This window comes from Leishmania martiniquensis, chromosome 28, assembly GCF_017916325.1.
Source record: "Leishmania martiniquensis isolate LSCM1 chromosome 28, whole genome shotgun sequence".
Classification (NCBI taxonomy): Eukaryota; Euglenozoa; class Kinetoplastea; order Trypanosomatida; family Trypanosomatidae; genus Leishmania; species Leishmania martiniquensis.
Window position 1 is genome coordinate 852,186 of NC_090163.1, and position 27,023 is coordinate 879,208.

Sequence of the window (27,023 nt, forward strand, 5' to 3'; positions counted from 1 at the left end):
GGCGCCGTTGCTCCATGTAAACCTCTCCTTTTCGCATACACTCGGCCCGACGGCTTGTGCCGCAAGGGACTCTGCCCATACACGTATGTGCGCATCTTCTGCAACAGCGAAAAAAAGGAAAGAAAGCAGCACAGCGCAAAAAAAGCCGCCCATATCAAACACGCTTGACATCAAGTCGACGGAGACACTGCACACAAGCATACTTGTTCACAACACCTTCGCACCAGCCAGACAACCAACACGAATCTTCTCTCCCCCGTTTTTGTGTCTCAGACCTCAGGATCTTTTCTTTTCGCTTCGTTGTGGTATAACAGTGCCTGCGCGACTGTTGTGGCACTCACCTCTCTCGCTCAGCTCGCATCGCGCAACAGCCACACGCACGCGAGCACGCATCTTGTGCAGAAATGACCATCCCCATAACAGAGAGCATCGGAAAGGCTCGGTGGACCCAGGGTGAGGATGATGAAACGAGTCTTCAAGTCCGGATCCCCCGTGTCCTCCCAGACGGCGTGCGGCCGCGCGAGCTGACGGTAGAGATCAAGGATAGCTCCATCCTCTGCATCAGTCACAAGGAAAAACGGATCCTCCAGTGGCGCCTGTACGCCCCTGTGAACGACGAGGTGGAGTGGCGCATCGAGGACAATGACGTGTTTGTTGCAGATTTGGACAAGAAGTCCGGCGCGCCATGGAGCTGTCTCCTCGACTTGCCGATGCACGCCGACGACGAGCTGTTGACGTCGGCTGCCGAGATCGACCGTATGTTTCACGCTCAGCTACCTGTCCTTCCCTCCATCGAAGATAGTGAGGGCGAGGATGCGGCGACGAAGGCGCGTGACGAAGCGGAGGCAGAGAGGAACGGCAAAGCCGAAGCCGCGGCTGCGGATGGGGAGGACGACCTCGATAAGCTGCTGGACGAGGTGGCGAAGGAGGTCACGGGCAAGGAACCGAAGGAGGGCGAAGGCGAAGACGATAGCACCGCCGCTTTTATAAAGGCTGAGCTTGAGAACTACCGAGTTGAGGAAGAGGAGATCAAGAAGAAGCTGACGGAGGTCGAGACCACGCTGAACAACTCAACAGACACTGAGGCTACCAAAACGGCAATCGAGCAGAAGCGCATTCTGGACGAGATGATTCGGCTGCACAGCCAGTGCCGCAAAATTCGATCGCAGCCGAGCACGCTGGAGAACTTTCTGCGGTGCACGCAGCTTGACCTGCAGAAGGCACGCGTCAATATTGGAGAGTCTGGCGAGAACGAGGAGGAGGAGTACCAGTCAGACGAGGAGCGTAAGCTGAATGCGTCGGAGCTCATGGCATGCGGCCTGAAGTTCTTCGAGGACCAGGACATCAAGGGCTGCCTGCACTTCCTGCGCCTTGCTGCCATTCACCACAAGCACGAGCAGAGCACGCTGCTGTTATACAATATTTATAGCCAGCTGCAGTCGCCTCGCGGTGCTTTTCTGCTGATGAAGCGCGCGCTCGACGATAACGTACCGAGCGCTGCTGTGAACCAGAAAGTTGGCGAGCTGTATGACCAGGGCGCCCGTCACTTTCTTCCCCTCTTCCCGGCGGCCATCTACTTCTACCAGCGTGCAGCCAAGCTTGGCCACGTGAATGGCATGCTGAGCCTGGCGCAGCTGTGGCTTCGCGGCTCTACCGCATCATCGATGCTCTCCGAGGAGGAGGTCGAGGCCCAGCAGAGTATCTCGAAGTACCACGCATGGCTGCAGAAGGCAATGGATCGTGGCTGTGGCTCTGCGTATTTTGTGCGTGGCTGCATGCACATCAAGGGTGAGCACGGCGTGGCCAAGTCGTATGCGGCGGCGAAAGAGTACCTCGACGCTGCGGCAGGCGCGCAGCCGGAGATTCTCCGCCGCGCCCCGCAGATTCCAATGATGTTGGAGATGCTGCGCGAAGAGGAGGAGTCCGCAAAGGTGAAGCCGGAGATGACGAGTACATCCGAGTCAACCAACAAGGCTGCCGCAGCTCCCTCGGGCCCCACTGCTCTAGAAGCTGTGCCCGACCCTTCCGACGAGGGTGTCAAGGTAACTTCATCAGTGGCTCGACTGAATGCTCTTAGCAACAGGGCTGCAGGCGCCTCTGCCGGTAGCGACGCCATGGCCCCCCGAACCGTCAGTGAAAGCGCCGCCATGCGCGCTAGAAAGGGCTTCGGCAGCGGCTCCCGTAGCAAGCTCTTCTGGGAGCGTGCCTGCGTCGCGGGCGTTACCGTGTACAGCGTGTATACATTGGCCTTCCCCATCCGCATTGTCCTTCTCCCCTTCTTCTACTCGGCCATTAGCGGTATCATCGAGGCCATCCCGTGGCTGGCGAACAACAACGCAGATCTCAGCATGTTTTAGCGACAGTGGAGCGCGCGCGTGTAACTAGGACGGGCATGGGCAGGGGCTGTAGAGAGGAAAAATAGGATGAGTAGCCCCCCTCCCCAGCCTCCTCATCATGTGTTGTATGCGCAGCACCCTCCTTCTTCCCCATCCCACCTTCCCCATCGCCGCGATGGCGGCAGAAGAGCCTCGACTTCTTCACGATAGCAGCACCTTCGCTCTCGGATTCCCTATCACGACTATTCATCACAGAATTGAAAAGGCGCCCTTTGCGGCGTCTGTGTGTGTGTGTGCCAAGTGTTGTCAACTTAGTTCTGGGAGTGCTTCACGGCTGTGGTTACATGGAGTTTCGGCCTCTCTTTGCCTCCTGTTGCACTCCTTGCCTGCTTTTCATGGACTGCGGCGTTGGCTCGTCTTCCTCTGTGTCGGTTTTGTGGTCGCATAGTATAAGTTCATGTGCTGCCCGTGTTCTGTCTCATCGGCAACCTAGCAGAGCGGCCCCAGCAAGATCGACTCGGAAAGCAGGGCCAGCGTGAGGCGGGAGCACCGTGAGGAGGGCAAGATTCTGCGAGTCGCTTGCGGGCGATACGCGCAGAAGTTTGCGGATGGCGTTACCTCCTCGTTGGTTGTGCATTGACATGTGCTTATGCGCTTTCTTTTTCTCTTTTCTTTCGGGCTCCCTTGTGTAAGTTACTCGTGCGGGGTGCCGTGCGGGCAACGCAGCAGGGGAAAAATGGCAACGTTAAGGAAAACGAAAGCACCTATTGATGCTCTCACTGCTGTTGAGGGCGTGGCCTGTCTCTTCTGTGAGCGCGTGCGTTCAAGAGATCAATCTGGGTTTGTTTTCCTCTCAACGGAAGCCAAGAGAAAGGAGGGTCGTGGTGGTGGTGGGGCGGCAGCTGAAACGGCATGGAGGGGAGGGCGGCCTCCTCCCTTACGTCCCTCTCCCCCCCCAACACACACGCTCGCTCTGAAATCGTACGAAGAAAACGCCCCTTCAGCGATTCCTTCGCTGTTTCTCCCCCCTTTCCCCTTTTTTCTCGCTTGCTTCCCCGTCTTTCTCTCGTCGGCTCTCTTGTCTCTTTAACGTTAAGCGTAAAAGGCTGTGTATGGGGTGTGCGTGTCTGTCCGGAACTTCAAGTAATCAAGCAAACAAGCGAGCAACAGATACCAATCGCTAAAGAGATGATCTTACACGAGTATGCCAACAGAACATGTAGAGAGCGACGCGAACCAACGCAATCGCCGTGTGACTTCGCTGGCTAAGGTAAGCCCTTTGCCTTCAACGACACGCCTCGTGAGAGCGTGGCGCTGACGATGGCCAGAAAGAACTTGGGGGTGGGGGTGAGGACGGTTGCGCTGGTGTCGTAAAGACGCACGCGCTTCATCGGACCTTACCTTCGGGAGTTCTCGGCTACTCGGCACCCCCGGTGGCTGGATTACCTCCTCCACGTTAACGCGCTCTTGTCCTCCCCCCGTTTCGTGGGCTAACAAACGCAAGCACGGATTCCTGGGTGGGCGTGGCTCCCCTATATTTGCGGCACTGCTCATCTGTGTTGGTCCATGGCCCTCTCTCACCCACTTCTTTATTGTTTTCGTTCTGCGTGTGCGGGCGCCCCTTATATGCAAATATTTTTCCGCGTTTTGGTCGCGCGCTCCTCTCGTGACTGGTGTACGGTGATTCAGCAGTTCACGTACTTCAGACAGTCATGCATGGCAGCAAGGCGCCTCTTTTTCTCCTGCGTGGCTCACTACAGCGCGCCGCGAAGTCAGCGCATCTCGCGCCGCTGCTGGGGCCGGCGTGCGGATTGTGTGTAGTACCGCTTTCTGCCGCTCACGGGGCCCTCTCCACCTGTAAGCGCTGGCAAAGCACCACTCCGTTTTCAGAAGATGCCGCCCAGTCGGCAACCCTTTGCGCGTCCTCGAAGGGGGACGATGTGCAGTCTGACAGCGATGCGCCTGCGATGGAGCGGGCTGCGGATGCACGCAGAGACGTTCATGAGCTGTGGAGCCGCACCGCAGCAGCAGAGGAGCTTGCGCAACCCTCGCTCAACTTCATGCCGACTGGTGAGGCGGCAGCAACAGAGGCCAAGGCGGCAGAGGAGCGGTGCGAAGCGGTGGCAGCACTGTTAGACAAGTACAAGATCGATCCGGCAACACCCCGTGAAGAGGATGTCAGCCGTGGACTGGGCGATGCTCTTGACCGCCTACTCCTCCTTTGCGTACCGCTGTCTTCGAAGCACGGCACGGACCTTTTAGTCAAGCTTATGCACGTCTCTGCCCGCCAGGGCCGTCAGTTGTCCATGCGCACCATCCAGCATCTGTTTGCCCGCACAAACAGCTACGCCGAGGCTCTCGCGATCTTTTATGCGATGCGGCGCAGCAACTTTGCGATGAGTATGGAGGCTTATCATGCTATGCTCTATTCCCTGCAGCGTCTCGAGGAGGAGGGGTGGGCGGCACGCTTCCACGAAGAGTTCGCTGCCTCCAACGGGGCGGCCGTCTCGGAGCAGGCGCTCGACTTCGTTCTGCGCGGCGTCGACAATCAGTTGATGCCGGAGAACAAGCCTTGGCTGGGCCGTATTATGTTTGCAGAGGTGAAGGATAACAAGGCCACAAAGCGGCAATCCATCGCATCCTTTGACGCAATGGGGAAACTTTGGGTGCAACGCTACAAGAGCGGTACGAACGCCTCCGAGTAGCCTCACACTCGCAGACCTTTGGCTTCTGTGTCTGTCTGTGTTTCTCACAGAGTCGGTCATGCTCTCTCTCTCTTCTTTCACCCCACTTTTCGCAGGTGTGGTAGGACGGGAGTGGTGATGGAAGTGTGCAAACGTTGACGCTGTTGTCAGCTCACTTCCAAGTCTTTTGTGGCGTTATCGTGCGTGTGCGCAGTAGGACCTGGTGCGAAAACAACAACAACTAAAGGCTGTGCACGATTTGCCGCTTCACACAGCGTGTGGGCTGTAAGTGGGCGGCAAAATATGGGCAAAGCAGAAGTGCGGATGCGAGGCAGCAAAACTTCGGTGCCGTTTAGTGATGGTACTTTAGGTGTCTACCGCTCCCTTTTGTGCGCCGTGTGCAGAGGCGGACCTCCCTTGCGACAGTTTTCCCGTTGAGCACAACGGAGCTGCGTATCCATGCATGCAGGGCGTTCCCTCTCTCTCTCTCTCCAAAAGAAACACATCAGAGTAGGGGCGTTTCTGATGCGTTACATATGACAGCGGACTCTCCTTCACTGCAGTCTCCTTCCACCTCCCCGCTGCTCTCTTTTTACCTTTTCGATATCATTTTCGGCTCTGTGCACGGCTCTGACAGGCAACAAGACTTCTGTCCCTTTTCTCTCTCTACTACATACGCATCTGTTCTCCTTTGCTTGGCCCCCTTCATGCCCGCCATCTCAGGGCGCAGACCCACCCACCCACACACAGACGCCCACCAACGCACAGAGAGAGAGCTGCCTCACCCTCCCTTCCAGAGACAGCGAGGCGAGGGAGGGGGTAGGGTAGGGCGCCGAAAAAGAAAGGAAGCGAAATGCGCTCATCGGGCTCCATCTCAAGAGCACTGAAGGAAAAAAAAGGACACGCTAAGCTTCACACGCCCGAATACATCTTGTTCTGTCTGCGCGTGTGCGTGTAAGTGCCAATCTTCGCAACAATCCCTTCGCCGAGAAGTCCCCCTGGCTGGCCATCCCGGGGCTGATAGGCGCCTTCGAGCTCACAGACCCACCTGCACCTCAATTCCTTTACAGTAGGACTGCATACTCTCCCCTTGCTCTTGCTCAAGACATAGAAACACGCATAGGCACAGATATAGAGGAGGGAGGCATCAATTAATGCCGTTGATGGAGCAGAGGGGAGGGAGGGGCATCTTGACATGCAGGTGTCCTACACACATACACACACACGCACTCACATGCACACTCCTTTGTCTCTTTTTGTTTTCGCGTCTCTTTCGGTGATTGTGCGAAACGCCCTTCACTGCCACCAGGATTCCTCTGCCCTTCCCTATTTCTCTCCCTCATCATATCGTTGATGCCCGACGTGCTCCCCTATCCACTGCCTGACTCTTCACTCTTGTGATTCTGCGTTCTGTCATATCTTCTCTGCCGGCCCCTCTCTGAAGGTCGCGCGCCTTGGCCACTGCGGAGCAGAAGCTGGCCGAATATCGCAGAGACAAGGAGGCAGCGTGGCGATACTGTGCCCCCACCCCCCACCTCCTTGTAGGCTCTGTTTGAGGTGCGCATTGTGCGCAGAGGAGTGGAAATTCCTCTGGCCTTCTCCAGGGATGGAGCCAAAGAAGCGGATCGATGCTACGTCTCGCACGAGAACCCCGTCGGCGATATCAGGCGGCTCGGTACTGCAGAGTCTCCAAAACGAAAATGATGCTCTTCGATCAGAGCTGCTGCGGTCGAAGCAGCGCGAAGCACAGCTGCAGCAGCAGCTGGAGGACTTGCACAGGGTGGCGGAGCAGGTTGTGAGGGAGGCGGCAACGTCGAGCAAGGAGCAAGTGCGTGCTCTCGAAGAGCGTTGCCGGCTACTGGCAGAGCGGCTTGTAGGGTCGAAGCGGGAGGAACAAGTGACGGAGACGGCACACGTAGGCTTTCTCCTGCGCTCGCAGATTGAAGAGCGTCGCTTCCTCAAGCGCGGGCTGGAAGCGATGCTAGAGGTTCTGGTCAACGCGGGAGGTCGCGCTACATCTGCCTGCAGGGTTGGGGAACTGTCCGCAAGCGCTCTTCCTCGCCCCCTGGGCGAGGAGCGGGAGGCGGAAGTGCACACAGGGGACCTGTACCGCTTGGTGATGACCGTCTCAGATGTCTTGCAAGGCCATACGGCCTCCGAAAAGCTTGAGAAGGCGCGGATCCGGCTGACTCTCGAGCAGGCCACCTCGCTTCTAGATGAGCTGCGCGACGCTGTGGAAGATGCGACGCGCACTGCTTTCGACGCTGCTGTGCAGGCCAGCTTTGCATGCGACGGCTTCACTACATTTACGGCCGGGGGTGACGCTCTTCAACTCTCCCCGGTGCTGATGGTTCCTGGCACTAGGCCTGCTACCAAAGCGCCAAGTGCCAGCGACTTCACTCCTGCTCCCCGTCGCCGTGACCAGCAGGACCACCGACCCGACGGCGCCACGTCTCTTCGCTGCCAAGACGCGGGGGCCTCTCCCTGCGCTTACTCGGCGATAGCCCCGTCGGCGTCTGCGCAATTTACTTTGGAGCTGGAGTGGGTGTGCGACGTGCTGAAGGCTTGCATGAAGGGCGCAGCAGAAGTGCGCACCCTGATCGGGGCCGCTGCGGAGGGTCTCAAAGCTCCGCCGCCCCCGATAGAGCGGCGACGCGACGCGAGTGACCGCTCCTCGGCGACCGAGCACGTGCTTCCGCTCGCGTCGGGAGCCAGTCCCGAAATGAACGCACTGCTGCGCAGTTTCCTTGAGGATCTCTGCATTATCAAGCAGCGTGCCGCCCGGCAGCAGGAGGACATGGCGCGGCAGCTGGCGCACGAGGTGGAGCGGCACTTCCAGTCGACGCAGCAGTACGAGCAGCGCATAAAGCTGCTCGAGGCCGAGTGCGCGCGGCTGCTCGGGTACGTAGGGCGGCAGGCCTCTGCGCCGCCTACCCGTACGAGCGCGGCGGTATCCGCGGACCTCATGCCGGCGTTGATGCCCGTCCTGGATACCGCTGTCACCCCGGAGCGTTACGTAGCGAGCCGCGATGTGTCGAGCTTGTCTGAGCGGCGGCGCGCTCGACCTCCTGGTAAACCGTTAGCGGCAGCATCGCACGCGCTTCTCGACGAGCAGCGTACCCCTCTTCGCGTAAGTGGCTGGTTAAGGCCGAAGGTGGTGCGCTCTGCACCACCTTCGGCCTTAACCAGCCATATCACGGAAGTCCATGACCGGGCGCATGCTAATCACAACACCTCGTCGCACTACTCTTTGCAGCGTCTCTCCTCGCCCTCGAAACCTTCGCCCACCGTGGCGCCCATCGTGCCTTCCCTCGCTGCGTCTTCGATTAGGTCCGCGTATAGAAGTGAAAGGGCCATGGCGCTAAGCCGTGCTTCAGAGGCAACGCGGCCGACGCCGAGAGTTCGCTCTCAACTTCTCTCTCCTGCGCCGCCTCCTGTGTATCCCCATGCTCCCCCGACCGCTAGAGCCTCGACTGCCCCCGCACACAGTTTCTCACCGTGCCGGAGCTCGACGGCAGCGTCCACGCCGTCGCGACCCCGAGGGACGGCGCCGCTTTGCACCAGCACCCCGGCAGCCACGCCTTCCTCGGTGCCATCCACGTCCAAAAGACGTTCTTCAGTACCTCCCGACGACGCCACGGGCGGCTTGCTGTCGCTGCACAAAGGTACTCGCACCGCTGCTGCCCCCCTTCCCTCCGCAGAGCCGCCACTTACCATCACGACTGCCGCCGTGCCGCGAGGCTCCACTTCTCCTTCCTCTGACACCTCTGTCGCCACTTCGCGTCCAGGGCACGAAACGAGCGGCCGCCACACGTGTTTAGCACAAGAGGTTTACGAGGAAGCCGCCGCTGACGTGTTCTCCCTCAACTCGACGAGCTTTGGCGACGCTATTTCAGTGCTTTCATCAGTGCGACACCTTCGGTCGGAGTCTTCGCGGGTAAGCGACAGCGGCAGCCCAGAAGCGATGCGGACGCCGTCTCCTCGGCGGCCGGTAAAGCGCCTATCGTACTTCGCGCGTGCTTCTGGCGAGGCTGCGGCCCTGAGAATCGGACAGCAGTGCCATACTTCTCCCGCTCCTCCCTCTGGGGTACTGTCGGGGCATGCCTCTAGAGACGGGAGCACGGTGGACACCTTGCGAGAGGTGGAGAAGCTGAGCACTCCTCCCATATGGCGCCGCATCAAGAAAGAGGCGTCTTTTCACCACCAGCAGCTATCCTCGCCGATTGCTGGCGACCACGCCTCCGTGTTGTTTGGGACACCTCGCGAAGTGTCAGAGGCAAAAGTGTGAGAGACGCGATCTGATCGAGTCCCAGCGAACTGGGGGTGGGGTGAGGGAGAGAGCGGAGTGAAGGGGGCGTCGGCCTTTAGCTGAGAAATGGGGCACGCCACTTGTTTCGTGTTTCAGTGGGCACCTGTCTGTGATTGTGCTGCTTTGCGAGCACAGAGAGTATACCCTTGCACATATTTGCGTTCGCTCTGGTGCGAGGGTGTCGCCACATGCACACTGATGCACAGGAACTTTTCGGCCCTTAACTATTGGCATCTCCCGTCGGGGTGAGGTGCGACATTGCCGGAACTCACACGCGCTGGCAGGCGTCGGTGTGTGGTGCGCTCATCTCAACCAACATGCACAACGGCGTGCACACACACACACACACACACAGACAGACAGGCACACATGCAGCCTTGCGCGTCTGGTGCTTCCTTGGCGCTCTTAAGAAGGCCTTCTGCAGATGTGTCTCGCGTAACAGACACGTCGCAGTTTTCTTCTCGTTTTCCATCGGTGCTGCCCAGGGACTCGCTACCACCTCTCTCTGCTTGTGGCGCCCCCCACCCCCCTCCCTCCCTAGACCCGCGAGACTCCTGAGCTCGCCCCCTTCTCTCTACCTGTGGAATGTTCTTTTACCGTTGCCTCTTTGGCTGGCACCCTTCGCCACACACCGATGGAGCGAACTTAATTGGGTTACTTCTTTTCTCTTGCACACACACACACACGCATGTGCGTGCGCTCAAACGACATTCTTCTTGATGCATATAGGTGTGTAGATTTTTCTGATCCCTCTGTCCTGAGTGCGTACGCCGCAGGGGTGGAGACGGAAGCGAAGAGAGCCAAAGGGGGACGGCAAAGCAAGAGGCTCGTGAGAGCAGTCGACGTGTGGCATTGTGTGAAGTGCCCATGGACACCTCTCTGAGGCCAAAGAGTGTTTCTGTTGCCCTAGCGTCTTGTGTTCTATGAACGCACCCGCCTGTTCCTCGTGCCCGCATTCGTCGTCTTTGCAGCACTCTCAGTGGCGCAGCTAACACTCTATCAACGCTACCGGTAGTGCCGCCTCCGCCTCGTCTCTTCTCCTTATTGGCACTCCGCGCACTACCCCACACAGCTCACCACTCATCAACTCTGGGGGAGAGGGGCACCGATCCCTGACATGCCATGCGCGACCGTCGCCCCTTGCTGAAGAAAGATGCGGAGGCGAACTCTACCGAGCTGAGTATGCCGGCGGAGACGGAGCAGGAGCGGTATCGGCGGGCCAAGAGGCGCCTGGCCAAGGACGTGCGGCGCGGCGTTCTCAGCTACCTCCTCTTTGTCTTTGTGTTTCTCGGTATTCCGCTTCTCATCGTGGCGCACTACACGCCCTTCTTCGTGTTTCAAAATCTGCGCTGTCGTGTGCAAGAGTATGTCTGGCCAGACGGAACCGTGCGGTCCATGGAGGATGGCTACACGCGCTACTTCAACGAGCCGCCCCTATACCCTTCACACGAGTTCAACCGCACCATGATGTGGGGAACCTACGAGCCGAGCCGCATCTTTGCCGTCAAGAGCCGCTCTCTAAAGCCGGTGACTGTAGGCATTGCGTGGTATGACTCGGCCATGGAGCACCCCCTGCGCCACACGATGCCGTACTTGCACAACAAGGTGAACGCCCGACGCACGACACAGAGGAAAGACAGCGATGCGGAGGTCATGCAGGTGACGTGGGTCATGAACGATGGACTGCACTACGCCAAGGAGGTGGTGGAGGACCGAGGAAACAAGGCTTCCCTTGAGCTGGAGCTGCTCAAGAGCCCGTTTGCGGACGCTTGGCATGTGCGCATCCACGGCCGAGTCGAAGGCGACTCGCCGCTCATTATGGTCGTGTACATGTCGCATGCAGACACGCAGGAGAGTATTGAGCTGGGGGTGCCTGCCGAGCGCAACGACGGCGATTGGAGCCCTGTGCTGAAGAGCCGCATGCAGCCTGTGGGGGAGGCAGAGCACACCGACTTCATGCTCCGCGTCCATGATGACCACAGCCCCTTCTATGAAACCGCCCCATGGCATGTTTATGGTCTTCACAGCGATGTCGAGGAGGCCTTCCAGCGTACGGCGGTGGACGCGGTCGGCGCCATGCCAGCGGAGCGCGCTGCGGCTGGTGGCAAGGGCATTGGTGGCGGTGCCCACGTTGGCGAGCTTCAGCAGCAGCGGCTGGATCTTCGGCGGCTGCCGGAGTCTGCATTCACGTACATCGAGGCGAAGGACCCAAAGTCGTTTCGGACACCGCCGCCGTGGGCGTCGCATAACATCATTGTTCTGCGCAAGGCGTACGACTCAAGTTTCCGCCTTGAGCTGTCTTTGAGCCCGGCCCGGCACTTTCAGGCCGATGCAACGCCAGGGGCGTCGGGGACGCACAGAACCGGCAATCTTGTCCCGCGCTACGAGGCGCTTAGCACATGTCAGTTGACCAACGCGCTTCGGTGGCGATCCAAGGCGATCGCTCTGCATTCCGCAAAGATCTTCCGCCCGTGGCTCACGGTGTTCAACGCCACCAAGGGCCTCTACGAGCGCATTGCCACTCTCACATTGGCGGAGTTGTTTGGCTCCCTGGCCTTCACCAGCGGTCACTACTTGCATGTCGACGCCGACATGGACGACGCCTGGGATCAGCAAGGACGGACCACGGAGCTGTGGAGTGGCAAGCAACTGAAGGCGTCTCGGCGGCGAGTAAGCGCTATTGCTGCGATCGGCTCGCGCACCGACGAGGCGTTTGGCCAGCAATCGTTGACAGGGCTGCCGCTCTTGTTCCTCACACGGTGGAACAAGGAAGTTGTGAAGGATATTCTCGCTTCTTGGCTGCTCGGTGCGCAGGACCCAGAGACGGGCTTCTTGCCTAATCGCGCCGTCTTCGGCGCCGAAACGCGCTCCTTTACCCCGCGGCCGCTGCGCTACGAGCATCCCACCTGGGCCTCTCCACCAACGCTGCTCTTGGGCCTACAGGAGTTGCTGAAGGAGATGGGCCGCAAGTCGGCGCGGCTCGCCACAGCGAACCTTCGCAAGACACGCAACACCCCCGAATACTTTGAGAGGGAGAGGGCCGCCGACGAAGCGTTTCTGCGTGCCATTCTTCCCGCACTGAAGCGGTGGCGTACATGGTGGCACCACACGCAGTGTGGAGGCGCCACAGATGCGCTGGCCCGACGATGTCGCTCGCGCAAGCCTCTGGAGGAGTGGCCGCAGCGGCCGGTGGGGGACGAGTCGGAAAGCCTGCTGGTATACCGCTGGCGTGGACGGGATGGCCACTGGCTGTCCACGAGCGGCATGGAAGATTATCCGCGGCCCATCTGCGCAGGCGAGCACCACCGTGAGGCGCACGTGGACGCCTTTTCATGGGCTGCGCTGCTGAGCACATTAATCAGTCGCATCGAGACCGAGTTCCTGCATGAAGCCGAGAGCGTTCGTCTTGACTGGGAGGCTCACCTGAACGCGGTGCATTGGGACGACACAAAGATGCGTTACAGCGACCGTATTGGGTGCAGTAACTGGACGCACACACCTTACTTTGGCTACGCAAACCTGTACCCTGTGATGCTTGGCCTGGTACGGCGAGACCTCTCCAGGGCGGCGCGCACCATCGCACTGGCTCAGCAGGATCTGTGGAGCGACTACGGGCTGATGTCCGTGTCGTTCGCATCAGTACGTCTCGCGCGCGAGTCGGCTCTGCCACATCATAATATGTGGATGGGGTACGTGTGGCCCTCCACCAACCTGCTTTTTCTCTATGGTTTAAAGTCCCACTACTTGGAAGCGCTGGACAGCACTAGCGCCGCCGCTGGCGGCTTGACAGGGGCGCAGCTGCGCGATTTCTACACTAGGCTGCGAGTAAGCGTCGCAGAGACGATCCGCGGCGGGTCACGCTGGTGGGAGTACTACAGTCCCCTGGACGGGCGGGGTGAGGGCAGCAAGACGCACGCCGCGACGCGCAGTCTGCTGCTTGGCCTGCTGGACGACTTTGCGTAAAGATGCGAAGAGGGGCGAATAGCGGGAGTGAGCGAAAGAGGGGACGGGACCGAGCTGGACTGTGGTGGGAGCAGCGGAGGAGAAAGACCGAACATTGGTGCCGGGTACGTGGAAAGGCCCTCTCGTTCTCTGTTCCCCACGCGTGCTCTTTTCACACGCCTGTTACCTGACGGTGACGTCGGTGCTGGCTTTGCCTTTTCGGCGTTCTTGTCACCGGGCTCCGCTTTTCCGTCTTGGGCGAGCGAGCTGGCCGACAGAGACAGTAATCGCTCTCTGCCTTGTCTTGCCTAACTTCCCGCTTTACGCACACCGTCTACATCTTCTACACCGCCCCCCCTCCTCCTCTCCTTCCCTCCCTCTCTCCCTCCCTCGCCTTTGCTGGGTCGCGCGGAGGCCGTGAGAGAGGAGGGAGGAGCGGGCTAAGACGGCCCTATTACTAGCAAACGGGGAATGAGTGCAGAGAGTGTGTCTCCTTCGACGGCCTTTGCTGCTGAAGAGCCGGTAACGTATTTTTCGTGTAACAATCTGTAACGTGCTTGAAAGAGAGCGAGAGCGGGACTGCTTCAGCTCTTTCTCGTCGCCGTCTCGCCCCGCGGCAGCGCTTGCCCACGAATCTGAACGGTCAAGGGAAACTTGTACAGTAACATATTGTGGCTCATCGTTACCAGCACGCAACCAGTACACATCCTCACCACACAAATGTGTACGTGAGAAATTATCGGGTGCCACAATGTCCCCTTTCTGCACTTTGACCCGCGTACCATTGCTTTCTGATGCCCTCCCTCCATTCTGGTGTGATGGCGGGACTTTTAAGGGTCCAGCAGGAGAGATCAGGCAAAGGGCAGGGATAGGGTGCGCGTTAGAGTCGACAGCAAGGCACTCTTCTGGTTGCCGCTGTTGTCTTTGCTTTTCTTCTGTGTTGCCCACGGCTTGTAGCTTATCTATTCCACTAACGCTGGGCCATCTCTTCTTCTATGCATGCGCTATGGAGTCTCCACTGCGTCACATGCCTCTTTCTTACCCCTTGCCCTCCTCCTCGCTCACATGCATACACGCACGCCTATGCACTGCATCTATGCGCATCCCCACACACTGGCGTCATCAAATTTAAACACGCAACAAAGAGGTTTCCGCTCTCCTTGTTCCTTCGCTTTCCTTCAAAACATGGGCCATCTCGACCAGTGGCGCTCCCGTCAGAAGATCGGGATGGGCAAGGGCTCGCGGTGCTGCGTCATCTGCTCCAACCAGAAGGCTCTGATCCGAAAGTATGAGCTGAACGTGTGCCGCCAGTGCTTCCGTGAGAACGCTGAGCACATCGGCTTCACGAAGCTGCGCTGAGCGCCTGAATGGGGGGGAGGGGGGAAGGAACCGCGTCTTGGACGAAGATGACATGTAGAGTCTGTGTGCGACTGATGCCGGCATGGTGGGGGGAGGGGAAGAGAGTGAACAGGTTAGGTTCTGTGAACTGTAAAGCCGTCATGCGCGCGGGTGCACGCACAAGCGTGGTCCTGTGCCATTCTCCTTTCCTTGGCCTTCCCGCTACAACGGAACGCCGCCTCATCGTCCTGCTTACACGGCATCATGGACCCGAGTAATAGGCGGGCAGAAAGCCTCCTCGACTTCATTTTTTCTTTGCCTGCCAGTGCCTTCTGTCTCTTCCGGTGAGCGTGTGTGCGTAGGCGTGCGCTCTCGGTGGTGGGCGAGAACGGGCGTCGAGCGGATGAGCCGGCGCGTTGTCGCGCTTGTTAGAGAAGGTGCGCGGGCGGGGAAAGGGGGCCTCCCTTTCTCCTTCTCCCCTTTGCTCTCGGCGTTCTCCCTCTCTCTTTCCCTGAGTGCCTGCTCTCTGCCTTCCGTCGGCTCGTCTAAATGAACCCACCGGATGACTTCCTGCGCCCCGTGCAGCGGCGCTTCACAAGGCAACGGCATGGACAGTATTTTCGCTCGACAAAGGAAAACGACGCACGTGACAAGTGGGGTTGGCGTAACAAAAAAGAAGCGTGCTGCGCACGAATAGAAGTGCGAGGGACGAGGAGCACACTGGCATTGCTGCGATCGGCAACGGCGCAGCTTGGTGTGCGCTACCTCTGGCTGTTGTTGCGCTACACAGATCAACAGACACTCGCATATCGCCCATGGTCATGCTTTCTCTTCGACGGCCACTCTCCTCGTCGCTCTGCGCGGACAGGACGAGGAAAGAGGGTGGACAGGGGTGGAAGTGAAATCACGGGCGTGCAGCGGTGCTTGAGGTGGTAGGCCCGGCCGCCTTTGACGGTGTTGCATGCTTTTCCGAGTTGCGGTAGGCAGCGTCCCCACGCACGGTTGCCCACTACGGCTGCCCTCTGACCAAACCACTCTCTTATCTCCTTCCACGTTTCTCTTGCTCTCCCTATCTTGACTTCTCGCACCCCCTCCTTTGCCCACGAGCATGTGCGCTTACTAACATTGTCATGCATTGCCGCGCCTGCTCACGTGCAGCTGCAGCCGTGCATCTTCGACACACCCCTTCCCTTTTCACACCACCAACAAAAAGAGAGACCGCACTCAAAGAGGTAAGGCGATTGGGCAGAATTCCCCTAAAACCTCTCGAGAAAAAACGCCCCAATATTTCCCTACCCAAACAAACTGTATTTGTGTACGTGCCCCCTTTCTCCGCCCCACCGCACCCTCTCTCCATCAACCGCCAGCGTACGCAGCAGCGCACCCGCCGAAGCAACGAGGCCGTCTGAACGCACACGCACTCTCTTATTTGCCATTATTTTTTTCTTCCTGTCTGAACGTTTATGGCGGAAGAAACGCTCACGGAACTCTTTTCCTGTTCGTGTTTGTTTATCGAGCGCACCCAGCGATTCACACAGTGACACACAAGCGCGCGAACGTATAAACAGACTGACACCCACAGTGCGCACGCGTCTGACGCGCGTAGGCTCTCCAGTTGAACAGCAACAGAAGAACGAAAGAGTCCCGAGCAACGGTTGCACCGCTGACTAGTCACGTGCGTGTGTGCGTGTGTCTATGTGCCTGCGCACACTACCGACAGACGTCACACAAGCGCATTGCCCCCCCTCCCCTCCCTTTTTCCCTTCCTTCTCCCTTCCGCCCTTTTCGTGTGTTTATCCCGCCAACATAGCAACAAAACAAACAGGCAAACAAACAAACAAAGAAAACGAGTTTGTTCAGCACCGTTACCTTCTCTTTCTCTGATATATATTTCTGTGTTGGTCTCCGCCCCCCTTTTTTTTGTTTTTCTGTGGTGCCCCTTTCCACTTTCACTTTCTAATCGCCAACACTCCGGCCGTACCCCCCCTCTGCTGTTCCTCTGTATCGACGTTAAGAGTTCTCGACGTACACGCACACACAGATATATTTATATTTATTGAAATCCACCAATACACTTTTTCTTGCTGTTTCTTTCGCCATGAACTCCACACCACCCGCTGTGGCGGAGCAGCACGCCGACCCCGCGCCTGCCTTTAGTGATGCCTTCCCAAAGAGCACCTCCACACCTGATGCGAGTACCAGGAACAGCTTATACACGAACGGTACTGGCAACGGTAAGCTGCTATCCGGATCGACGCCCTCCAAGAAACGACTTTTGCGGAAGGACAACAGGGCTGCGGTTGCTCTCGAGGCGGCCAAAAAGAGCAAAGAGGAAAACAAAAGGCTCGCTGACACGATAGCCAAGGCGCGCGAAGCAGAGGCTAAGGCGGCAAGGGAGAAAGCGAGCCGGGTGCGACAGGCCGAGGCCGAGAGCCGCAAGAAGCGAGACCAAAGAGATGCCCGTGCTTCGAAGGACTTGAAGGAGGAGCAGAGACAGAAAGAGGAGAGGAAGCGGCAGGTTGAGAGGGAGCGGGAGGAGGAGAAGCAGCGTGCCAAGATGGTGCGCAAGCAGCGCGAGGAGGCCCAGAAGAAGCGCGAGGAGATCCAGAAGCAGCGCGAGGAGGAGATCAAGCGCCGAAAGGCCACGGCCGAGGTCGAGAAGCAGCGACTGAAGGAGCTGCAGGAGGAGCGGGAGAGGGAGCAGGAGGAGGCTCGGAAGCGCCGCATCGCGGAGGAGAAGGAGACGCAGAAGAGGTTGGAGAAAAAGGCTGAGGAGGCTGAGGACGAGTTTGCTGCGGCGCGTCGTCAGAGGAAGGGGGAGATAGAGGAGCTGCACCGTCAGCGCGAGGAGGAGGAGAAGCAGCGTGCCGAGATGGTGCGCAAGCAGCGCGAGGAGACCCAGAAGAAGCGCGAGGAGATCCAGAAGCAGCGCGAGGAGGAGATCAAGCGCCGAAAGGCCACGGCCGAGGTCGAGAAGCAGCGACTGAAGGAGCTGCAGGAGGAGCGGGAGAGGGAGCAGGAGGAGGCTCGGAAGCGCCGCATCGCGGAGGAGAAGGAGACGCAGAAGAGGTTGGAGAAAAAGGCTGAGGAGGCTGAGGACGAGTTTGCTGCGGCGCGTCGTCAGAGGAAGGGGGAGATAGAGGAGCTGCACCGTCAGCGCGAGGAGGAGGAGAAGCAGCGTGCCGAGATGGTGCGCAAGCAGCGCGAGGAGGCCCAGCGAAAGAAGGAGAAGCTGAGGCAGAGGGAAAGCGAGAAGGCGAAGGAGATCAAGCGCCAGCTGCAGGAAGAGCAGGCGAGGCTGCAGGAGGAGCGGGAGAGGGAGCAGGAGGCGCGGCGCAAGCTGATCGAGGCGCGTCGCGCGAAGGGCAAGACGGATAGGAGGGAGCAGATTGCCAAGGCGAAGAAGAGGGCTGCTGCGGCGGAGCGAGAGCGTCTGGAGGAAGAGTACCGGAAGCGAAAGGAAGAGGAGGAGAGGGAGCTCGAGGCGAAGCGCAAGAGGGTGATGGAGCAGTTAGAGAAGAACTACGACATCGTCAACGAAGAAGAATACGAGCGGGAGCGCCAGGATCGGGAGAAGATGAGGCAGGAAAAGGACCAGGGCCCGGCAACTCCCGAAGCCCTGGGGGCGAGCAGGTGACGATGTGGAAAGAACGAAGCTTCGTCGTGTGCGCATGCTCGCCGATGGTGATGATGGTAGTGCTATGTGCGTGAAGGTGGGGAGCAGAAAAGGGTGGTGGTGGCGGCCTGTTCCTCTCCATGCGTGCTGGTGACTTCTGCCCGCATTACCGGCTACCTTTTCTACGTTGTGTGTTTCTCGCAAACATACACATTCTGCTCTCCCGTTTTTTTTCTCGCGCCCTCTCCCTTTCTCCTTCCGTTGGCTTCATCAAGACCACCTATGCACCTCTGTGCGCGCACTTGTCGCCTGCACTGCACCCCTGCTCTCCCCCCTTCCTCTGGGCCTTACAGACATTCCTGCAGGCTCTGTAGTGGTCTCTGGTGATGTGCCTCGACCCTTTCACTCTGCCTTTTGCCTCCCCCCTTTCTCGCCTCTTCCGCTCTTCTCGTATTCCCCCCTTTTTCCCGTCGAGGGCGCCGACGCGCTCGTGCGTGCCCCCCCGCCTCCGCGCCTTGGGTATGGCGCAATGCTCCTTTGTTTACCCTTTTCAGGGGGCGGCATCCGCTCTGCGTCGGCTTCCTTCTACGCTAACCTTCCCCTTGTTCCCTGCCCCCCCTTTCCATTTCCTCTTTTTCTTGTGTATCACTGCAAACGCAATTTCAGTTCATTTGGTAATCTTCCTTCCGTTTCTTGTACGCTGACGGTCTTCTGCGCTATTCTCATGGGCGCGTGCGTTTTGGCGGTCTCTGTCTGTGGCATGAGTAAGCTCTCACGTTCGTCGTCGGCCATTTAGCCGGCCGGGAGGTGCTTTGCGACGGACGGAGAGTAAGGCGTTTTCGCAGTGCAGCGATGTGCTTTCTCATCTTTGTTGAGTGATGTCCTTGGCGTGGTATCGTACCGCTCTCTCCATCTTTGTACTTATGTACGCGCATGGTGAGGCGAATCCCGAGCATGTGTGTGTGTGTACTGCCGCTCTCCTGATGTGTGTCTCTCTCTACATGTATTCCTTGGGCCTCATTGTCCCCTTCACTACTTCCCTCTGTGTCGGTGTCCAATACGAGGCCTCTCGCTCTCTCTCTCTTTCTCCTCTTCTGTCGTGTCTTGCCTTCGCACGCGGCGTTTATTTCTTTCGCGAGTCGGTTGTTGCGGTCATGACTTCTCCACTCTGTCCCCCTCGTACGCCCGCTGTATACCAATCATGTCCCTATCTGTGACTCTCTCAGTCACACGACACATCCTGCTCCTCTCTCAACTCACAGCGCATAGATACCCCCCTCCCCCAACCCATGTGGGCTTGTTATGGAGGTGCGCGCTCTTTCGTTTCTGCCTTCTATGTCTCCCCCCACCTCCCACCCACATTCCCTCTCACTGGCACGCAAGCCCGCGTGCATGTGCCAAAGCTACGTGGAGAAACGAAGAAAAGAAGTGGAGAGGAGATTGGAGGAGTGGGGGGATGTGAAGTGCTTAGGGGGAGACCGTTGGAGGTGAAAGGATCTTGCACGCGTATTGCGCTTGCGCGTAGGTGCATGTGTGTGTATGCGTCTCTCTCTCGTTCTCTCCTTCTTCCCCTTCCCGAAGAGGAGGAGGACAGCGCGGACGCTGTTTCGGTTCTCTTCCCTTCATTTCATACACGTCTCCCTTTTCGCTCCTGTTCAGCTCTCTCTCTCTCCCCATTTTTAAAGTCGAATCATCCCGCGGAGAGAAAGGAGACTCGCGTGTTGGTGCATGCGTACCCGCCCTGCCCCATTCAGAGAGAGAGAGGAAGAAAGTGTGTGCATGTGTGCGAGTGAGGGAGTGAGAGACGAGGGAGGGATTCACCCGGCCCCCAGCTGTGCTTCTATTTTTCTACGTTTGCTCAGCTCCGTTTCTCACACCCGTTTACCGTTTCTCCTCCTTCAGTCCACCATGCCCCCTCCCCTCCCCCCTCCGGGATGACCGCTCGTCATGATCTTTACCTTTGACTTGGCCGTATCTTCCTCTTGAAAGCGCGAAACACCTCCGTTCCCTTATTCATCCATCAAGCAAAGCAAGTGGAGCACGAATGGGCCAAGGAACGGGGCGTGGGCAAAGTAGACGCACAGCACCACCTCGGGGTTAGAGGCGAAGTAGCCCTCGGCCAGTGCAGCAGCTCTGTGCCTGCACACGCACAACAGCACCGGCAGAAGCGCTTTGTCTCGCCGCGTGCCGCTCTTTTTTTCTCTCCACTCTCCTTTCTTGGAGGATGCGAGGAGGGCGAGAGCGAATTGTGTGCGTAGGCCGTACATTTTCAGGACGCTGTAGTCCGTTTCCTCTTTCGGCTCTCAGCGTCGCTGTGCGTTGGTGCAGACGTGAAAAGGGTAGCGAGGGGCAAAAAAGAGGTTGGACGACGATGACCAAGGCGAAGATGCCGATGCACGTCAAGTCTTTTCCCTTCGCCTCCTCTACCGCACCCCATTCCCACTTGTCGCGTCCTGCTTCTCTCCCTCCTGTGCTGTTTTTTTGCCTTTTTGCTCGTCTCACTTTTTGTTGGTCGAAGCACACACATACGCAGAGGCGAGCACGAGCGGGCAAGAGAGGCTCAGCCTCCTCCTCACACCGCCCTCATCTTCCTGACGTCTCTCGGCCACCGCCCTCCTTATCCCCACCCGCCGTCACCCAGGCTCGCTGCTCCCACAGAACCTCAGTGCAGGCAAAGGTACTCGCTTTTGCCAAAAAGTAACGCCCCCTCCCACCACACATACACATACACACACACACACACACACACACTACCCACTTGTGGACTCAGGAAGGCGGAGGTGGAAGCTCCGCGGGTTTGTGTGACAGACAGGCGGCGCCTTTGCGAACGAGCGGGGGACAGAGGAGCAGACATCTCTTGTCCGATCAGTCTGCTGGTGTGTTTCAGGTGCAGAGGCTTTGAATGCCAGCGTCATTCAGAAGGCATCACCATGAGCGCGGTATGCCACCTTATATTTGTGTACGGGACGCTGCAGCGTGGTGAGAACGACTACCCGTATTGGCTGGCCGATGAGGCCGAGGCCGTCTTTGTGGCACGTGCTCGTACTGTCAGCCGTTACCCCTTCTTCGTCAACCTCCCACCCGACTACCCCGAATGCTTGCCGTGCGTGCTGGACGTCCCGGACTGTGACGTGCCAGGATGCGTGCAGGTCGAGGGCGAACTCTTTTTAGTATCGGAGAAGATGAAGGCGTGGCTGGATGTATTGCAAGACGTCTCTGGTGGGACCTACATGCCCGCGCCCACGTTGGTGGAGTTGTGCGAAGCTCCAACCGCGTCGTTTCGGGTTCGCGGCGGGGCCTTCGCGGCGACCCTTAGGTGGCCAGCGGCGGAGGACGGGGAGGCGGTAACAATGACGGCTGCCTTGTACTTCCGCGCGAAAGGGTACCCAGATGACTGGCTCTCGCCGACCCCCCGCAGCAGTTCGCGTCTGATATCGAAGTTCTCGGCTGCCGGCATGCTGCAGCTCTACGGCGACCGCTTCAACGAGGGCGTGCCGGCGCATCTCAGGGAGCGCATGGATTGGGCCGCGGCAACAGCCATGCAGAAGGAGCTGAATGCGCTCCCTGAAGAGTACTGGCCACCCTCTACCATTGCCTACCACGCCGTCGCCGCCAAAGCCCGCGCGGCTCAGTCGGGTGAGGGGCGCACGAGTGCGACGCCGCCGTTCATCCCGTGCTACGGCGCCCCGCTTTTTCCGAAGCCCCTGGTTCTCTTCATCGTTGATGGCATCGGCGACAATACATACTGTGAGCTGGGCGTACGCACACCGCTGGAGGTGGTGGCGGGGGTGCCCGCTGCGTCGCAGCGCGCATCAGCGCCCTCCACCGAACCTGCGGCTGCTCATTCGCTGAGTGTGACGGAGGGGATCTTCGCTGAAAGTGCTGCGGCAGCGTTGCGCGAGACTGTCAACGAGTACGTTACCCCTGGCATCAATGTCCTGAGCCGACACGGCGTTAGCGGGCTCATGGATCCCTACATGGCTGGTGAGAGCTGCGGGAGCGACACGGCTCATCTCAGCATCTTTGGGTACCCGCCCGCCACGTACTACCGTGGCCGTGGAGCCTACGAGGCACTCGGGGCTGGACTGGAGCTGGAGGACGAAGACGTTGCCTTCAAGGGCAACTTCTCCACTTTTGTTGACCGAACGGAGGGGCCTTCCGGCGACATGGACTCAGTGGAGGAGGCGAAGGCCGTGACATCGACGTCCTTGCCAGACCAATATGTCACCCATCGCCGATGTGACCGCGACTTCACAGCTGAAGGTCCCGTGCTCTGCAACGACCTCAACGGCACGACCGTGGCCGCTGATCTGAATGGCGTTCCGTTCGACTACCCACACACCATCAAGATGCAATACGCTACGGAGCACCGCTGCGGGGTGGCACTGAGTGGGGCGCAACGGGTCGTGCGCGCGGACGGGTCGACGGAGGTGCTGGGTATGCTGTCAGACAAGATCACTGGCACAGATCCCCTCATGGATGGGCGATTGCTGCGGCGCTGCAAACCAACGGTCGGAGAGGACCACCCCGAGTACGCCGCTGCTGTCTACACGTGCCGGCTTGTGGAGGCTGCCTCAGCGGCCTTGACGCGCCGCCTCGAGGCACACCCGGTGAACGAAGCTAGGCGCCAACACAACCGCGCTGTCGCCGCGCAACTCGAAAGCGCAGTGGACGCGGCCGGCTCAGACTCTGCGGCGCTCAAGAACATAGCCAACCTCGTCCTGTTCCGCGGGGCTTCCAAGAAGGGGTGGGTGCCCACGTTCGCAGTGCGTCACGGCCTTCACGGGCTGATCCTGGCGCCGACCTGCATTATCAAAGGGCTGGGCATCTGCTGCGGGCTGCACGGTGAGGTGTGCCGCGCATGCGATCCGACCGGGCAAGAGTCTCTCCGAGGCGCCACCGGTGACTATGGCTCAGATCTCATGGTCAAGGTGAGGGCCGCGCTGCACGCGCTTCGAATCAGCTGTCCATCGTCTCACGAGACCGCGGTGGCTGCGGCCCTGCGGTCGGCGGCCAGGACAGCGCCGCAGGCAGGCCAAATAATCGACCCGCACTACAACTTTGTGGCAGTGCACATCAAAGGCGTCGACAACGCCGGACATGACCGAAGTCTTAAGCGCCGGCTGGAAATGCTCCGCCGGTGCGGTTTGGCGATGGAGGCACTCTGGGAAGGGCTGCCTGCGGGCGCTACCATGGCCGTCATTGCGGATCACTCCACTCCGCTGGGAATCGGCGACCACTGCTGTGAGCCTGTGCCAGTCTCGGTGGCTGTCAAGCGAACTCCCTCAGAGGGTGCGGTGTCTGCGTGTACGACCGACGGCGTTGAGTACTACAGCGAGGTGCTGGCAGCGTCAGGCGCGCTGGGTCGTTTCCGCGGCGATGAGCTCATCCCTATCATGAAGCGTATGCATCACTACTATCACTACGTCTGATGCACCTCAGGTCGACAGGGAAGAAGGGTGGCAGTGAGGAGCAGCACGCGGAACTGACACCAATAGGCGCGAGCAGCGCTCATTCAGCTCTCTTCATGCGTCTCTGTGTGTGCGTGCGTTTTTTTTGGGTGGAAGGCGTCTCTGTTTGACGTTTTCGTTGCCTGCCGCCTGTGTGGGCCTCTGAGGTCTGTGGGAGGTGTGTGACTGTGGCCGGTGGAAGCTGCTGTGCAGTGGATGCTGCCACCGCTCGATCGTCTCCATGGCGCTCATCCCTTGTGCGTGGATGTGGAATACACGCATGCACGATCCCAAAGGCAATCATGGAAGACATGCAGGTAAAAGATAACGGCCGATGGACAATGTCACGACGTGCTGCACATCGCGGCTCGTTGCCCTCTCCTTCTCGGCCATTCGCTCTAAGGACTGTGGCCGCCGCCACTGAGAATACGGCGCCAAGCCAGCCTGGGCTGCGCGCCCATCGACGCCGAGGTGGCCATACGAGGGGAGGGAATGGCGAGGGACGCATTCGGTCCTGCTTTTCTCCCGTCCGCCTCCTCTTTTTCTCGTTGCCCTCCATTTCTTTTCGCCCTACTCACCAAACGACGCTGTGTGGCTCTCTTTCTCTCCGCTGCGCCGTTGCGAGTACCCACCCGCCCCCCTCCCCTCCCCCCGTATACGTCTCCTTCGCGGGCACCGCTCTGCCCCGCGTCTTTCCTACACATGCGCATATTTACATGCTTCCATTTCGCGTCTCGTGTGTGCGCCTAATCGGCGGCGACCGTCGCAAGCCCATCTTGTGTACTCCGCTGCTGTCAAAGGAGGTGCTTGTCGTCCCCCGTTTCCCGTTGCCCGGGCCCATAGCCGCCCCCTCCGACTGCCCCCCCATCTCTGCCCCTTTCACTCCCTCTCCTCTCTTGTGCTGACCTTCGCTCCTTCTTTTCCCTTATTATGCCGCCCTCTCTCTCTTTCCGCTGCTGCTGCTGCGACCACTGACATGAGGTAATAGAATAGCAACAAACTCACGCGCACAAGAGGTGCACACCGAACACAACCGCTTCAGCTCCTGTCCTCCCCAGACAGGAGACGCCTTGCGTTTTTCTGTGTACGTCAGCAGTCCTTGTGCCGCCTTGCCGCGCATTTAGTGCTCTCTTCTTCCTCCCTGCACACTCTTCTCGTGCGCTTCTCGCCACGCCACACTGTTTCTGTTTGGTTCATCCGCGAATTCTCTATTGCCGTGCCCCCTTTCGCTTCTGTGTTTGCCCCTCCTCTCTCTCTCTCGCTTGTCTCGTTGGTTGGGTGATCGCAGTCGTCGTCTTTGCTGGCGGCTGCTGCGAAACCCTTTCGTATCTCTTTGCTCTCACAGACCTGTCCCCTCTCCCCACCCACCCTTGCCGGAGGCACTGCCACTGACGCATTCGCCTTTCCTTCAAGTCCCATTTTTTCGAAGGTGGCGTCCCGCACCGACGTTCCTCCTCGTCCGCACGACGCCCTCATTGCCAGTGCGGACGCTTGCCTGCCGCATCACATTACAAATGTAAACACATTCGTCGGCACGCCATGCAGATCGAGTGCACCGCTGCCTGCGCCTGCGCCAACCACTCCTCCACTGTCGAGTCCTGCCGTGCAGAATGACGCATTCGAGAGGCAGAGTAGAAGCGTGGCGGGGCATAGGAAAGTGCTTGAGGGGGTGACCCGCAATGGATCCCATGTTGAACATCTGCACCCCTCTTCAGCCTCCTCTGCAGGCATGACATTGGGGGGCAGCAACAGTGTGCCGTGTAGTGGCGGTAGGAGTGGGGTGAAGCCGCGTTTTGTGGCAAAAGTGTCAGGCGTGCAGCGGGCGACGGCGTTTCTGAGCACCATCAGCGCGACGGAGTGCAATCCTCACCCTCTGCGCGGCGCCCCTCGATCCGGTACCAATGGTGGCAGCGGCAGCGGCAGCGACAGCGGATCCAGCTGTCCTCCCGCAATCCTTGGTCTCAGCCTCAACAGCGCCGAGCCCAAGGAGGCGAAAGCGATGATTAACGGAATGCCGCCTGCACTGGGCACCAGTGCTGTTGAGTCTGGCTGTGCGCGCGATTCTGTGGCACACTCTCCGAGCACTGTCAGTGCTTCCAGTCTGACTAACACGCATGTCGGCAGCTGTGCTCGCGCCATTGTGCAAGCTGCGTCTGCACTGACGTCCGCTACCATCACTAGCGACGGCGGTCCCAACGCCACCACCGGGAACGCTGCTGCCGCCACCGCTTGCGCTCACATGCCGAGCTACATTCCCCGTGCGCCAGTCGGTGAGGCCGTCGCTCAGGTCACGCCGTCGCCTCAACTCCAGCCTCGACGCCGCCAGCTCTTTGCCGCAGACTTCTCTCTTCGCTACCGGCGTCAGGAGAACTTCCTCAAGTCATTGGACACAAACATGAAACCTGTCAAGCGGCATCGTCGTCACAGCAGCAGCAGCAGCAGTGGCAGTGAGAGTGAGCGCAGCGCGGCCTCGCCGACTAACCATAGTCGTATGACTGCCGCTGGTGGTCTCGGCGCGGGTGCTGGTGGAGCTAGGGAGGATCCCCGGGCGCCTGCTGCCAACATCGGTACCGCCGCTGTTGATGGCGACCTATCCGGTGTCGCGTTGGGCGGTGCTACCGCTGGGGCTGGCGGGGAGTCGAATCTGCCGTTGCAGCAGGGACACCGGCACCGCTTCAGCGGCAACAATGGCCGCAAGCCGCTGCTACAGCTTCACGAGCTTGTAAAGAGGGAGGGCCAGCGAGTGCGACTGCGGTGGGTTTACGGTGACATTCATCGGCGCCGCTCGCTCTCGCCGTCCTCATCTTCGTCCTCATCCAGCCGTCACTCTTTCGGCTCGCGGCAGAGCCACGCGAAGCAGACCCCAAAGTGCGGCCCAGGCAGCGGCGACGGGGTCGCTGCAGAAAAAGGGTCACTGGCCGCATCTGGCAAGGGCTTGGCCCCTGGTGCCTTTGAGGGGGAGTGGAGCGGAACACCTCAGCACCTTTCCAGCGTGAGCCACACTCTGGCGCGGTCGCTGTCCTCGTCGTCCTCGTCGTCGTCTTCCAACGGCACCTCGCGTCGTCGTCGCGCTCGAAGCAAGAAGCGACGAAAACGGCAGTGGTGGGCGCAGTCGGCCTCCACGCCGATGTCGCTGTGCACCATCTTGACAAAGTTCGAGCCACGCGTGACATCGCTGTGGAGGGAGGACCAAGTGGTCCATCCGTACCGGGGCGAGTCAAACGCGAGCAGCAGCAGGTCCAGCTCATCCTCCCAAAAGCGCTCGTCTTTGTCCTCGTCGTCGTCTCGCTCGCACTCACGGGACCGCAACGACGTCGCGGGCGAGTATCAAGACTTCGTGGTGAACGA

General features: G+C 59.4%; 7 protein-coding genes across 7 annotated transcripts; all 7 read left to right on the forward strand.

The window, feature by feature from the left end:
* Window positions 1-404: 404 nt before the first annotated feature.
* On the forward strand, window positions 405-2,357 carry LSCM1_03248 (uncharacterized protein; the record flags this gene model as incomplete). The annotated part of the gene is made up of 1 exon (XM_067320796.1): window positions 405-2,357. One exon carries the CDS (start codon window positions 405-407, stop codon window positions 2,355-2,357), a length of 1,953 nt encoding a protein of 650 aa, XP_067177406.1.
* A 1,691-nt stretch (window positions 2,358-4,048) lies between these two features.
* Window positions 4,049-5,041, forward strand: LSCM1_03249 (uncharacterized protein; the record flags this gene model as incomplete). The annotated part of the gene is made up of 1 exon (XM_067320797.1): window positions 4,049-5,041. One exon carries the CDS (start codon window positions 4,049-4,051, stop codon window positions 5,039-5,041), a length of 993 nt encoding a protein of 330 aa, XP_067177407.1.
* Window positions 5,042-6,626: 1,585 nt separating this feature from the next.
* LSCM1_03250 (uncharacterized protein) lies at window positions 6,627-9,308 on the forward strand (the record flags this gene model as incomplete). Its single annotated transcript, XM_067320798.1, has 1 exon — window positions 6,627-9,308. The coding sequence occupies one exon, from the start codon at window positions 6,627-6,629 to the stop codon at window positions 9,306-9,308; it is 2,682 nt and encodes an 893-aa protein (XP_067177408.1).
* A 1,143-nt stretch (window positions 9,309-10,451) lies between these two features.
* LSCM1_03251 (uncharacterized protein) lies at window positions 10,452-13,292 on the forward strand (the record flags this gene model as incomplete). Its single annotated transcript, XM_067320799.1, has 1 exon — window positions 10,452-13,292. The coding sequence occupies one exon, from the start codon at window positions 10,452-10,454 to the stop codon at window positions 13,290-13,292; it is 2,841 nt and encodes a 946-aa protein (XP_067177409.1).
* A 1,164-nt stretch (window positions 13,293-14,456) lies between these two features.
* On the forward strand, window positions 14,457-14,630 carry LSCM1_03252 (uncharacterized protein; the record flags this gene model as incomplete). Its single annotated transcript, XM_067320800.1, has 1 exon — window positions 14,457-14,630. One exon carries the CDS (start codon window positions 14,457-14,459, stop codon window positions 14,628-14,630), a length of 174 nt encoding a protein of 57 aa, XP_067177410.1.
* Window positions 14,631-16,707: 2,077 nt separating this feature from the next.
* Window positions 16,708-18,246, forward strand: LSCM1_03253 (uncharacterized protein; the record flags this gene model as incomplete). The annotated part of the gene is made up of 1 exon (XM_067320801.1): window positions 16,708-18,246. The coding sequence occupies one exon, from the start codon at window positions 16,708-16,710 to the stop codon at window positions 18,244-18,246; it is 1,539 nt and encodes a 512-aa protein (XP_067177411.1).
* Window positions 18,247-21,155: 2,909 nt separating this feature from the next.
* Window positions 21,156-23,657, forward strand: LSCM1_03254 (uncharacterized protein; the record flags this gene model as incomplete). Its single annotated transcript, XM_067320802.1, has 1 exon — window positions 21,156-23,657. One exon carries the CDS (start codon window positions 21,156-21,158, stop codon window positions 23,655-23,657), a length of 2,502 nt encoding a protein of 833 aa, XP_067177412.1.
* Between the last annotated feature and the right edge of the window lie 3,366 nt (window positions 23,658-27,023).